The sequence below is a fragment of the Manis javanica genome, chromosome 11, assembly GCF_040802235.1.
Source record: "Manis javanica isolate MJ-LG chromosome 11, MJ_LKY, whole genome shotgun sequence".
Taxonomy (NCBI): domain Eukaryota; kingdom Metazoa; phylum Chordata; class Mammalia; order Pholidota; family Manidae; genus Manis; species Manis javanica.
Window position 1 is genome coordinate 56,086,779 of NC_133166.1, and position 15,040 is coordinate 56,101,818.

At 39.3% G+C, this 15,040-nt stretch overlaps 1 protein-coding gene across 1 annotated transcript; it reads left to right on the forward strand.

Annotated features, from left to right (window-relative positions):
- The first annotated feature begins 3,567 nt into the window (after positions 1-3,567).
- RAG1 (recombination activating 1) lies at positions 3,568-6,699 on the forward strand. Its single transcript, XM_017646256.3, has one exon. It carries the CDS (start codon positions 3,568-3,570, stop codon positions 6,697-6,699), a length of 3,132 nt encoding a protein of 1,043 aa, XP_017501745.3.
- Positions 6,700-15,040: the final 8,341 nt, after the last annotated feature.

The window sequence follows — 15,040 nt, forward strand, 5'->3', positions numbered from 1 at the left end:
AGGGCAAGAGGTTGTTTTGTGGATGTCTGAGATTCATAAAAAGGCTTTTTGATGATGGTGTTAGGCAAATAGTAGACCTAAATGGATGCATAAATGAGTAGGACAGGTATGATAATGGAGGATCACACTTGGGCACACAGGCACTTGTGTATAGATCAAATTGAGGGTGTTAAGATGGGAGGTTGAGAGCTAAGTACTAGGATGTAGGTGTGTAGGGTGAGGGGCTGGGCTGGGAGCGAGGGTGGCGCCGTTGTTCACAGGTGCTCAGCCTCTTGAAGTAACTAATGATGTACTCACCACAAACTATAGCTTCTGCCCTGCCCACCCCCTGCCCACTAGTTTGTGAAAATGAATCCATGCCCTGTGGAAAGAGGGACCCCTGTAGCTGTGATGGCAGGCGAAGGCAATGCTGAGATGGTAGTGCCCCTTGGGAACAGGGCTGTGCACACAACAGCACTCTGCCTTTTAGGTTCTGAGGCTGGTCTGCTGCTGAGGTCTTTTGTTAGAAGAAAGGAGATCAAGCATTTGCAGGATTCCTAAGTGTCAAAAAGTGACTACAGATGAACTGTTTCATAATACTCTCCTCATGTGTCTGAAGGACCATATTTGAATCCCCTTTCTGCATGTGACCAGAAAAGAAAGATAGGCTAAGGATGACAGTCTTAAAGTTTTCTGGTGGAAATTTAGGAAGAAAATGGGAAAAGTGACTGTGGATATATATAAAGCTGATCTCTAAAACATTTTTCCTTAAAGTGAATTGACCACAAAATTTAAAAAACAATGTATATCTGTTGGGAAAAATTCAAATGATATAAAAATGAGTAAAGAGAACATTAAAGAGACCTTCTTAACAAGGCCAACTCTATTTTCTAGAGAGTCAACATTGTTAAGATTTTAGCTGATATCTTTCCAGAATTTCTGCACTTTCACGTATACACAAATATGAACAAATATGCATAAATGGGGTCCTACTATTGTTCTGCTACTGTTCTGATATCTGCTTTGTCATATGGGTATCTTTCTGTATCATTGATACATACAAAAATTGCATATCAATGCATATAGAAATTTTAAATTTCTCTGTTGTTTTCCATTGTGTATCTGGAACATAGTTTATATAATACTCTGTTGGTGGTGATTATCACTGTAGGAATAAACTGTGGGACTGCTTCTATAAAATAACCTCCTAAAGGTAGATTTATTACACCGATGATAATATATATTTAAACTTTTTAAAGACATTGCTACATTGTCTACTAGCAATATTATACCAATTTACACTCCTCCCAAGAATGTATGAAAATATTTTCATTTCCTTATGCCTTCATTAAAGATAAATAATACCAATATTTTTAATCTTTGCTAATCAGATAGATAAAAAATATTAGATCTAGTTATCAAAAGTTTTGTCTTCTTCTAAAAGTAGTACATGTTTACTTAAGAAAAAGTAAAAATCATAGGTAAGGATAAAAAATATAAAATATCTATAGCTTCCACAAATACTATTGCATCTTGGTGTGTATTCCCTTAAGAACAAGAAGAATAGCACATTCTCCTACCTCCTTCTTTCTCCTAGTTTGGATAAACTTAGTTGAATTGAAAAACAATCTAATAAATAAATTTGGTTTGGATGTCAATGGCTAATAACTGGTTGGTCATGGTACTATTTTCATGGTTCTAGTTAAATAAATATAAGCTAAGGAAATTACACATTGATTTTGATAGGACATTCCAGGTCAACAGGCAGGGGAGATAGTTCTAAGGATCCTTTCCACATGCTTTGGGGTTGACTTACTTATTGTAGTTCAGTATTTTACTTGATTAGCTCCAGAGTTTGTCTTGCAGTTTTTAAAAAAATAACAACTCAAGATACTATCTTAGAATTCTAGCGATGGGAAAGATTAAAGGAGTGAAAAAGAGTTCAAGCCAAAGGCGCAGAGGAGATAGGGAAAGCCCTCACACCTGACACAGGGCAGAATTTAGGAGCATAATTGAGCCATAAGCAACCGTGAGGTGTTTGTTGGACTGCAGCTGAAAACATTTTGAGGTTAATGAGATCTTTGAAATGGTTTGGAATTGTTTAGTTTTCGCACAGTTTTGCATACAGAACAACTTAACAGGATTTCCTTTTTAATCAAGTCTTAGACATTGTCTTTCAGTTTTCATTGAAAAACATTGATCTCTGAAGCATAATGCAATGAAGTTAGAACAAACTTCAGTAATTTAAAGGGATGACTTATAAAGAAACTTTGTTAACAGTAGTCAGGATTAGTCCTTGTGTCCTCTCCCCAACCTTCGGCCAAAGTGTGTTTATCTGGGGATTAGTCTTCATGACCACATGACTATGAAAAAATACCATCAATTTGGTTAGTTAATTAATTGAGTTATGGGAAGTGTTGCTTGATATAACTGGTGTGTCAAGAGTGGTAACCCAGGCAAAGTTGGAAGATATAGACAATAGGTTGAAAAAACAGTTGCTGTTTCTCCAGTTATGTGTGCCAAAGAATTTTGATAATATTGGACTAATTGGGCCTAGAGAGGACTCAAATGGCATTTCATACTTTTTTCTATAGGACTATTGATGTCCACACCACAACCTAGGTTGATAGGAATTCCTGGCATATGTAATGGCTAATATTTTTTACCAGAAGAAAAATATTACTCCTACCTTTTCTTATTACAAACTATAGAGCTAATGACCATTGCCCAGTAATGATGTTCAGGATGCCTGTGTGTTTTTTCAGAAATACTTGAAGTTTTCATCTTAAAAGTCCTTCAGAAACTTAATATGCATACACTATGGTTTGCTGCAGGTTTAGAAAGTTCTGTGCTTTTCATTTCTGTTTTTGAAACAGACTTACAATTTACAGCAGTGCTCATTAATTAAAATTGTAAGCATAATTACCATCCATGATACTTATTATTAGTTTGCATTCATAAAGCTCAAAATTCACTTCATCCTTTCAAGTGGTGAGTAATTAGTTTCTTTGGGCTTGTAGCTTTATCATCCTTTTATGACCTGTTTGGAAGAAATAAACAACCAACTTCCCAGGAGACTGCTTTAAAAAGCTGGAAATATATTGTCCAGCTTTTGCAATGAGGCTAATACAATGCAGAAAATATGACTTTTCTTTGGTTTTAGCAGCCAATTTTTCCTTGCATTTACTCAGCAGATAACCATTGAGCATCTGATGTGTATGAGGAAACTTGTGGAGAAGAGATGAATCACTCAAAGATTCTGCCCTCAAAGACCTTAAGGTTTTGGTGGAAAGGAATTAAGATTGCACATATATATGTAAAACAAACCATGTGGCGCATGTACTCAGATACACGGTGTAAAAGACCATAAGCACTGTCAGAACAGGGGATGACTCTGTTTTCTGCTGTGTGACTAGCACCTAATGCAGTGTATATTAAAAAAAGAGATTTAATAAATAACTTTTTGAGTGAATTAGTGGATGAATAATTGAATGTATTAATTGGTATTCCTTTCAAGTTGCATCAGTGGGATTTTGAATTTTTTCATTATCTAATTTGTTTTCATTTTTCTCAGGTACTTCAGTCAGCATGGCTGTTTCTTGGCCACACACCCTGGGACTAAGTTCTGCCCCAGATGAAATCCAGCACCCACATATTAAATTTTCAGAATGGAAATTTAAGCTATTCAGGGTAAGATCCTTTGAAAAGGCACCCAAAGAAGCTCAAATGGAAAAGAAAGATTCCTCGGAGGGGAAACCCTCTCTAGAGCAATCTCCAGCTGTGCTGGACAAGGCTGGTGGTCAGAAGCCAACCCTAACTCAACCAGCACTAAAGGTCCACCCTCAGTTTTCAAAGAAATTCCATGAGGATGGAAAAGCGAGAGACAAAGCAATCCACCAGGCTAACCTTCGACATCTCTGCCGCATCTGTGGGAATTCTTTTACTACCGATGGGCACAATAGGAGATATCCAGTCCATGGGCCTGTGGATAGTAAAACTCAAGTCCTTTTACGAAAGAAGGAAAAGAGAGTCCCTTCCTGGCCAGACCTCATTGCCAAGGTTTTCCAGATCGATGTGAAGGCAGATGTTGACTGGATCCACCCCACTGAGTTCTGCCATTCCTGCTGGAACATCATGCACAGGAAGCTTAGCAGTGCCCCACATGAGGTTTACTTCCCAAGGAACGCAGCCATGGAGTGGCACCCCCACACTCCATCCTGTAACGTCTGCCACACCACCCTTCGGGGACTCAAGAGGAAGGGTCATCAGCCAAATGTGCAGCTCAGCAAGAAACTCAAAACTGTGGCTGACCAAGAAAGACGAGCTCATCAGTGCAAGAAGAGAGCTCGGAAAAGGATCAGCAGCAAGGGAGTGATGAAGAAGATCTCCAACTGCAGTAATATACATCTTAGCACCAAGCTTCTTGCAGTGGATTTCCCAAAACACTTTGTGAAATCTATATCCTGCCAGATTTGTGAACACATTCTGGCTGATCCTGTGGAGACTAGCTGTAAGCATGTATTTTGCAGGATCTGCATTCTCAGATGCCTCAAAGTCATGGGTAGCTATTGTCCCTCTTGCCGCTATCCTTGCTTCCCTACTGACCTGGAGAGTCCAGTGAAGTCCTTTCTGAGCATCTTGAATTCCCTGATGGTAAAATGTCCAGCTAAAGAGTGCAATGAGGAGGTCAGCTTGGAAAAATATAATCACCATGTCTCACAGCACAAGGAATCAAAAGAGACTTTTGTGCATATTAATAGAGGGGGCCGGCCCCGCCAGCATCTCCTGTCACTGACCCGGAGGGCTCAGAAGCACCGCCTGAGGGAGCTCAAGCTGCAAGTCAAGACTTTTGCTGACAGAGAAGAAGGTGGAGATGTGAAGTCTGTGTGCCTGACCTTGTTCCTGCTGGTGCTGCGGGCGAGGAATGAGCACAGACAAGCCGATGAGCTGGAGGCCATCATGCAGGGCCGGGGCTCTGGCCTGCAGCCAGCTGTGTGCTTGGCCATCCGTGTCAACACCTTCCTCAGCTGCAGTCAGTACCATAAGATGTACAGGACTGTGAAAGCCATCACCGGGAGGCAGATTTTTCAGCCTTTGCACGCCTTACGGAATGCCGAGAAAGTCCTTCTGCCAGGCTACCACCCCTTTGAGTGGCAGCCAGCTCTGAAGAATGTGTCTTCCAGCACTGACGTCGGCATTATTGATGGACTGTCTGGACTGTCCTCCTCTGTGGACGATTACCCAGTGGACACCATAGCCAAGCGGTTCCGCTACGATTCAGCTTTGGTGTCTGCTTTGATGGACATGGAAGAAGACATCCTGGAAGGCATGAAAGCCCAAGATCTTGATGACTACCTGAATGGCCCCTTCACTGTGGTGGTGAAGGAGTCTTGTGATGGAATGGGAGATGTGAGTGAGAAGCACGGGAGTGGACCAGTAGTTCCGGAAAAGGCAGTTCGGTTTTCATTCACAGTCATGCAAATTACCATAGCACGTGGCTCACAGAATGTGAAGGTGTTCGAAGAAGCCAAACCTAACTCTGAACTGTGTTGCAAGCCCCTGTGCCTCATGCTGGCAGATGAATCTGACCACGAGACCCTGACGGCCATCCTGAGCCCTCTCATTGCCGAGAGGGAGGCCATGAAGAGCAGTGAATTAATGCTGGAGATGGGAGGCATCCTCCGGACTTTCAAGTTCATCTTCAGGGGCACCGGATATGATGAGAAACTGGTCCGGGAAGTGGAAGGCCTGGAGGCTTCTGGCTCAGTCTACATCTGTACTCTATGCGACGCCACCCGCCTGGAAGCCTCTCAAAATCTTGTTTTCCACTCCATCACCAGAAGCCACGCGGAGAACCTGGAGCGTTATGAGGTCTGGCGTTCCAACCCGTACCATGAGTCTGCCGAAGCACTGCGGGATAGGGTGAAAGGGGTCTCTGCCAAACCCTTCATTGAGACAGTCCCTTCCATCGACGCTCTCCACTGTGACATCGGCAATGCTGCTGAGTTCTACAAGATTTTCCAGCTAGAAATAGGGGAGGTGTATAAGAATCCCAATGCCTCCAAGGAGGAAAGGAAAAGATGGCAGGCTACCTTGGACAAGCATCTCCGGAAGAAGATGAACCTGAAACCAATCATGAGGATGAATGGCAACTTTGCCAGGAAGCTCATGACCAAAGAGACGGTTGAAGCAGTCTGTGAACTAATTCCCGCTGAGGAGAGGCACGAAGCCCTGAGGGAGCTGATGGACCTTTACCTGAAGATGAAACCCGTATGGAGATCATCATGCCCTGCTAAAGAGTGCCCAGAATTCCTCTGCCAGTATAGTTTCAATTCACAGCGCTTTGCTGAGCTCCTTTCTACTAAGTTCAAGTACAGATATGAGGGCAAAATCACCAATTATTTTCACAAAACCTTGGCACACGTCCCAGAACTTATTGAGAGGGATGGCTCTATTGGGGCATGGGCAAGTGAGGGAAATGAGTCTGGCAACAAACTGTTCAGGCGCTTCCGGAAAATGAATGCCAGGCAGTCCAAGTGCTATGAAATGGAAGATGTCTTGAAACATCACTGGCTATATACCTCCAAATACCTGCAGAAGTTTATGAATGCTCATGATGCATTAAAAAACTCTGGGCTTAACGTAAACTCACAGGCAAGCTTAGGGGATCCATTAGACCTAGAGGACTCTCTGGAAACTCAAGATGCAATGGAATTTTGAATAGGGCAGCAGCTTATGGGGTGGTTTTGCAAACGAGTTTTCCTTTGGGTTGCATTGAGACCTTCTCATAGCATCCTCCCCCTGTCTGTGGGGTTTCACCACCCAAGCGGTGGTAGTCTGGAGAAGTCACAGATGCTGAATCCATGTCAGGGATGGATAACTGGTGAGCTGATTGCTTGAGCTGTTTAGGGAGTTCAGAAAAGCAACAGGAGAAATCAGTTATTTGAAAGCTCAATAGCTCAGAACAGGAGTTACTGCAGGGGACCATAGATGAACAAAGATATGTGTGTGTGACTGAGTGATGTGGAAATCAAAGCTAAGGTTGTCAAAGAAGAACAGCCTGTAAAGCCAGGAAAGGAATTTGTCTTGTGGTTTCTATACCTGCCACATACACATCAATTTATTGTAGTTTGAATTGAGATATAAGTGTTTTCTATAGCATTTTTGTAGAATTGTTTATTTTATAAATTTCACATATTTTGACTTATTTTACAAGATTCTAAAAGACTTTTCAGATTTCTCTAATAAAGTATCTTGTGATTGTAAGGCATGATGGACTTCATAAAGCACCCTCAATGTGTTTTCTCATTGGTACATTTATGCAGAAATACTGTATGTCCAGAAAACTTTCAGAAAATCATCCTTTTCTGGGTTTATCTGATATTTCTATTGTAACCTTAAGAATTTAGGAGGTCATTTGCTACCAAGGATTTTTCAGTAATGAAATTAGAATAATAAAACTGTTAGCCTCAGTTAGTTTATAATCTTCAGATAACACATGTTTACTTAGCTATTAATAACCAAGTATGATTTTTATTTCTACTTTTAATTTCAATTAGTTTTGAGTCTCCAAGTGCTTTTCTATTCAATCTCAAAGTCACAGAGGCTTTTAAACTCTCAGTCGGCTTACTGTGTAAAAACAGATTTAATGTCTTGCTGAAAATTTCTGCCAGATTTTCTCCATTTGAAATCTGGGTCAAATTTTACCAAAGCTAGATTTCCTGAAGTCTTTCCTCTGCAATTTATTATTCTTTCTCTTATGATCAGTTTACTGTCAGTGTATTCAGATTTTTGTAGCAGGATATCTTTGTATTTATTCCACCAGTTAAGCTTAGATGGAGCCTGCTCATAGTACCATGGAAAAGTTAACATTTGTACCATGGGTTTTTTTTCCCACTTTTGAAATATTTTCACATTGATGCTGTTTTACTTTTTCTCACAACAGCTCTGTGGGATAGTCACTCTTGTTATCCTCCTTTGATGGAGGGTTAAATGATTTATTCAGATTTATAGGGTAATAAACACTTATCTGGAATTTGAACTCAGGCCTTTTGTCTCCAAATTCCATGTTCTTTCTATAACATATATTAAGAAGGTTTTTATTTTTTTATAAAGCAGTATCATAATTTTTTAGGATCCACAGCTAATCACTGCAGGTTATAATCTTGGGATTATGTTTCTTGGGGGCAGGTGTGGCTGGGTTGTTAAGTCATTGGTGTGCTTTGGTCCTTTTGATGTAGAAGAAAGAAGTGCTAAGGCTCCAAAGAGCCCCCCAAACTTCTGGTGATTCTAGTTATTTGGAAACTATTGTCTATATCCTTAGGAATTTGGAAATTGCCAATTGCTGGCAATTTAGAGTAGGCATAGGATTTTGTATGTTAGTGAATCATAATGATATGTTAGTGTTAATTAGTTTTTTTCTTCCTTTGATTTTTATTGGCCATAATTGCCGCTCTTTATACACAGTATATCAAAAAGCTTTGTAATTTAGTTGTCAACAAAGTATCAGTGACATTATCCTAAGAGGTATGCATTTGGTGTTTTTGTAGGGATTGAATCCAGTATTTTTCATTAAAAAATACAGCAGTTTTCCTTGCTTTTTTATATATAGAATATATATAAATTACAAAGGCAATTTAGTTGTCAAGAACATATGCATATTTTGATTTTATTTTTTCTTGGAAACCTAAGTTTTGCATTTTGTAAACAAATGGGCTTCTAAGTTACCCCTTCCCTTCATCCCATTTAATCCTTTTAGCATGTCTGCACTAATACACAGCTAAATTCCTGTAATCATCCTATTCCCTGAAGCATGCTGTTGCTGATTTGTAGATTTTTTCCCCCCATTTCCACACTGTTATTCAATTGATGGCACTGTAAATATTTTCCAATATTGAATTTCCCTTTTCTAGCATTGTAGGGACTATTTTGAATGCATGTGACTAACAGCATGATTTATAGCACAACCTTCCTAATAATCCCTTAATCAGGTCACATTTTAATATACCCCAGGAAAATCTGGCTGCAGGAATTTCAGTATGTAGAAATGCTGCCTATGGTTGTTTTTGCCCTCTTTGTGAAGACCACAATAATCTAGACCCTGGTTTTATACTCAAGTTTTATTTTTGACAATGCCCATTGCAAATGCAGTCACATACTCCAGGGAAATTCACCACACTGAATGGAACATTTTTTTTGAGAGAGACTGGAACTTCAGAAGCACAATGCATTTTTCTCCAGTGAAACATGATTCTACAAGTTTTCCTGCAACGCACAGAGGTGCACTGCAGGGACCAGTGATAATGGCTCAGGAAAGATGATGAATGGTCGATGTGAGGTCAAAAGGCACTTTGGGATTAATAAACATGTACCAAGAAGCAAGATCAGGAGGAAAAGATGTCTTTTCCTTCCAGGTGAACTGGAATTTAGTTTTGCCTCAATTTGTTTTCACAAAATATAGATGAAGATAAAGATTTTTTTAGTTTAACATGTGGGTTTCACATTACATCAAACAGAATTCAAATTCCACACAGCTAGGAGGCAGGATTTTATATAAGCACCAGTGGTGGTTAGGAGAAATGAATCATCATTTGGATGCAGGTGATTTTTGATTGCAGATATGTACATGTCTTCACTTATTATATAAGAGATGGTCTATTCTTCCAATGTTAAGATATTTCAAATAAGAGTGGGCATTTTGTCCATATTTTATTTCTTCCCTTAAACTAAGGTAATTTACATAAATATACCTCAGATATTATTTTTGGTGATATTTTTCTTTTTATGAAATTGCTCTTCACTTAATTTTCTTAACAAATAATCATAAAGTTTGTCGAATGGCTTCCAAGAGCCTTCTTTTTCCTGTTTTAGAGAAAGTTCAGGTCCTAGGATGCAATGATTGATTTGATGGAGGGGACCTGTATTTCCACATCAAATGTTTTCAAATTAAACAAATTTTGTGTTTTGATATTTTCACATTTCTACTCTTTATTAATATTATAGTTTTATTAACAGTTTTATGTTTAAATTTTTGAAATAAAAGTTTAATATTTAGAAATAATGGTATTGTGACTATTGTGACTTTTATTCAGATAACATGAGTGCAACATTTAGAAAATGAAGTAACACATTTTTTCTTGAGGGAAATACAAAATAAATGTGATGATCTTTAGGATAAAGAGCAACAGAATAGTGGTAATGAGTATAATTTATCCTAAAATAGGATAAGACAATTTGGTTCTGGGTGCTTGAGATAAATATTCTTTTTGAAACTCTTAAGATTTAAAAATCAGTGGTTTTTAATTCTTTTGAGAGTTGAACAAAATTTGGGCCTGTTTCCCAGAAAATTCACATATTCATATACTGAAGACTTTGGTAGAGTAAGCCTGTGTCCTAGAACCTTTTTATTCTGGCAGCATGCCCCATCCTCCAAGAATTCATCATTAAGCAAGTAACAGGTTGGTGCTCCAGGAGGAGGGGGTTCCCCACTCCGGAAAAGTTCAGTTTGAATTAATAAAACCCAGATAAAGGCAAAAGCAAGCTAGGGGTGTTAAAAAGGGTTCTTACCACGTTTATTTTCACAGCAGTCACCCAGCTATGTACAAGCAGCAAAGACAGCTCAGTCTCTCCTGGCTCCAGGGCTGCTTCCTCCTGCTGCTTCCCAGCTCAGGGCTCAGTCCTCTTCCTTCCTAGCTCTCTGGGCTCTGTGGCTTCCCTCCTGCTGCTTCCTCTCTCTCCACCCCCACCACTAAGCTCTCTGCTCCTCCACTTGCACTGTTTTCTCCTCCAGATTTTGTTTGAATTCCTGCTAGCCTTGCCTTGTTTTATTTTTTTCTGGCCTTCCTGAGGTATATTGACAAATAAAATTGTATATACTTAAAGTGTTTAACATGATGATTCTGTTGGGGAGAAAGAAATTTCCTCTCCCTGTTGAGGTTCTTCTGGCTGGTCTAAGAATCATATTGACAGGAGACAGATTAACAGGAAGAAAAAAAACCAAGTTTAATTGTGTGGGGAATCCACAGACATGGTTCCAAAGACAGTCAGTGAGAAGAAGGTATATGTATTATCCTGAACCAAGGAGAAAGGGGTAGGACTCTTGAGCCTTCAAAGGAAAAAGGAAGCAAATCATAAGAATATGAAAAGAGTTAATGTTTGGTAAACAAAATCCTTGATGGGCTACATGGAAGCAATGGGGCACAGAGAAATTTTAACAGACTTTGTCACATTCCTTCCTGTTTATCATACCCAGTTCACATTACAATACAGCTCTCTATGGTGATAACTCTCCTCCTGGAGCAGTTCCTCTATGTAATTCTTTTTATGTTGTTGGAGGGATGGGGAAAGGTTGGCCAAAGTGTCTTCCTGAGTCTTTTGGGCTTTGATGGTTTTTCAACTCAAAATAATCAAGTCATAATGGCACATCTTGGGGCAGACTACTCTTGGTCCCTTCAAATCGATATATGCACATATCGCAAAATATTTGCCACAATCTGTTAATTGACATACTGATGGCTTCACATAGTTATGTTTCTTTCTTTTTTTTTTGGTGTGGTGTGAATGCTCCATGCTTAAGAGATCTACTCTTAGAAAATTTCAAAATACAGTGTTATTAACTGCATTTCACCATCCTCTACATCAGATCCTCAGAGCCTTCTTATCTTATAACTGAAAGTTTATACCCTTTGACTGAGAATTTGATTATTACCTCTGCATTTTAGAATGAAGCAGCTCCTTATCCTTTAAGGCCCAGCTAAGTTTTATATTATTCTGATACCTTTTCTAACTATTTCAGCCTATATTTTAAACAAACATTTATGGGATACCTTCTGTGAGCAGGTAACGTGTGCTTTGCACTGGAGATAAAGTGGTGAACAATACAGTTTCCGCTTACAGAGCTAGGTGGAGGGAGGTATTAAGATAAGAATGCACACTGTAGTTTTGGTAAGACATGAAAGTACTAGGTGCAGTTAGATTGCCATAGGATAATTGGATTTAAACTGGGGAATCGTGACTGGGAAGAAGGAACCTTTAAGCAGAGATGGGTAGAATGAATGGGCTGGGGGAGGCAGAGGGGTGATAGACCTGGAGCTGACTTAGCCTGTGGAAAACTCGAAATGGAAGAGCACGTGGTGGTGTTTAGAAACAGAAGAAAGGATCCTTTGGAAGGAACAGGCTGAGTGAAGGTGAAGAAGGGACAGCATGAATCTGGAGAATCTGTCAGAAGTCTCTATCTTGCTAGACTGGTAGATTGGGTAAACTTGGGGTCTGGGGTTAGGGCTGACAGTTCCAAGCTTCTAATCTAAATTTAGTCTTTCTGGTGACCAGCCCCACCCTGAAGCTACCTAGGAGCCATTCAAAGTTGCCTCTTTAGAACAAAAGACACTCCTGCTGTTATGGATGGATTGTCATTTGCCTTGGTCCTGGTCCTCGCAGCAACAAAGAACTGAAAAGGCAGAGACACAATAGCAAAGCAGAGTGAAAGTTTTCTTTAAAAACACTACAAGGGAGGAGGGGGCCCAGTCAAAGTAGAAAAAGGCACTGAACCTTTAGTGGAGAATCTGTTTATTGTGGCCTACCAGACAATTGTGATTGACAGGGTGAGATTATTTGATTGACAGCTCTAGTTATACACCCATTCCTCTTGGTACACCTGTCTTTTCTCAAAATGCACACAGAAAAGCCCATGGGGTTGGGGGATGCAAAACCAGTTTTATTTTAATGAGATTATGAGGAGGTGTGGTTTGGGCAGTTCTTAGTTCTGTTTGATTACACCCACGTTGGGACCTGGTTGGGACTGGTTTGGCCTGGTCCCGATAGGCAATAAATTATTTCCCTGCAAAGCTTTTGCTGTCTTCATGTGAGAACCCCTACCTGGGCAGAGTTTGGGTGTTTTTTTTTTTTTACCTTAGCCTTATCATTCCCTTCCCCAGTTGCTCACATCTATCTTTCCACCTAACACTATAACCCTTGACACTCAGGAAATTCCCAAGAAATTTAGGAGCTCTATGCCAGCAATCAGAGACAAATACCAAAGATCTTTCTATGCTTGCACATTCATACATTTTCATGGCTCAAAACTAATGATTTAGTAACTTTTTACATATACATACAAATCCTCCTTTTTTGCATTATCACTGTTGCAGGTCTAAGTTTGTTCTTGGTTCTTGTCCCTGCCAAAACAAAGAATTGAAAGGCAGAGTGAAAGTTTTATTTGAATACACTGCAAGGGAGGAGTGGGCCACAGTCAAGGTAGACAAAGGCCTCGTCGATCCACTAGGCAGTAGACCTTTATATTACATTCTTAGATTGACAAGGTGAGGCCATTAGATTGACACATCCATTTATATAGCCATCCCCCTCAATGCACATGTTCTTCCCTAGAATGCACACAGAAAAATCCATGGTGGGGGACAAAACTGTAATTTTATTTTAATGAGATTATGATGAAGTGTGGTTTGGGCAGTTCTTAGGTTTGTTCAATTGTGCCCACACTAGGACCTGGCTGCGACCAGTTTGACCTGGTCCTAACAGGTAAAGAAGTTACTTCCTTGCAAAGCCTTTGTTGTCTTCCTGTGGGACCCCCTACCTGGGCAGGGTTTGGGTGGTTTTTTCCTTGAATCTTATCTTCCCATTCCCTGGCTGCTCATGTCTATCTTTCTACCTAACAAACCTGTACATTTTGCATGACACTTCAGTCTTTTCTACATTTTATAGTTATCTTTGGACACAACATCTCTTTAGCAAAAGGTCAATATAACAAAGGAAACAAGGATATTTTAGCTCAATTTATTAATTTTACCAATATATCCCAGGTTAGAAAGAGTGAACTGTTATTTCAGGGATAGTTTGCACAACACAATTTCAAACTTGTCACCAATTGCTTAGAGTGTATTATTTTATTTTCTATAACTCTCCTGTCTTGTCCCCTTTTCCCATTCTGCAGTGAGATAAGTTTCTTCAAGATGGGGCACATATCTTGTTTCTTTTTCAGGTCCCATTTACTGTGGATCTTGGATTTTTCGATAAATGATTTCTGACGGATATCCAAAAGAGGCCTACTAAAAGAGGAAGTAAGCAATCGATTAAAAGGATCTTTATCCTTAAGATATACATATTAATTAGCCTTTAAAAAGGAGTGCTACTGATAACTTTTCCTTTCTATTCTCATTACAACTTAAATCAATATACACTTACTAGTTGATATCTGGAGACAGAATGAAGTGTTAGCTCTCTTAGAAATAAATGTGCTATGTTATTAGATATTTCCTGACAGAATAAGGTTTGAGAAGATGTGAAATCATAAATGGTAAGTCAAAAAGCAATATTCTATGATAGTATGGAATTTGGTGGCATATATATAATAATTTGAAATTCTTGTTACTGTGGATTAAAATGGCTGCCTATTCCATCTAAGTTAACCAAGATATCTATTCTGATCTGTGCAAACTCTGTCTGCTTAAATAGTCTAAGCACAAGGTAATACAGGCAGTGTGACAATGAGTATACAGAGCATGTAGTTTTGTTTCTAGTTTAATCGGACTATGTTAGTACCCTTTGTTATTATTTCAAGGTAGATGAGGCAATTTTATCTGGATGTTTGAATACGAACTATTGTAGATATTGGCTTGATACTCACCATATTCATTTTCCTTTTCTGGACACACAGCTAAATTATATTTCCCAGCTCCTTTGCATCTAGGTGAGGACCATATGACTCATTTTTGCCAATGGAATATCAGAGGAAATGATGTATCTGATTGAAGGGTGAACCATTTACAAGTGTGTGTGCCTTCTTGTGCACTTTCTTTTCCTTTTATCTAAACTCCTAAAGATGCATGATAAAAATAAAAATGGTGGAGTTGTGGAATAGAAAAAGCTTGATTCTCTGCAATGCATCTTGTAGGAGAATCACTCAGGTGACTAACCTAATAAAGAAACACCTGCATTGGATTCTGTGTGAGTGAGAAATACACTTTAATTTTGGTAAGTTATTGGTATTTGTCATTTTTTGTTACAGCAGCCAATGTGAATTATCCTGACTAATACTTATTTCATTATT

Coding starts and splice junctions, on each gene's coding strand:
- RAG1 (XM_017646256.3), top strand. CDS start 3,568: ATGGCTGTTTCTTGGCCACACACCCTGGGACTAAGTTCTGCCCCAGAT.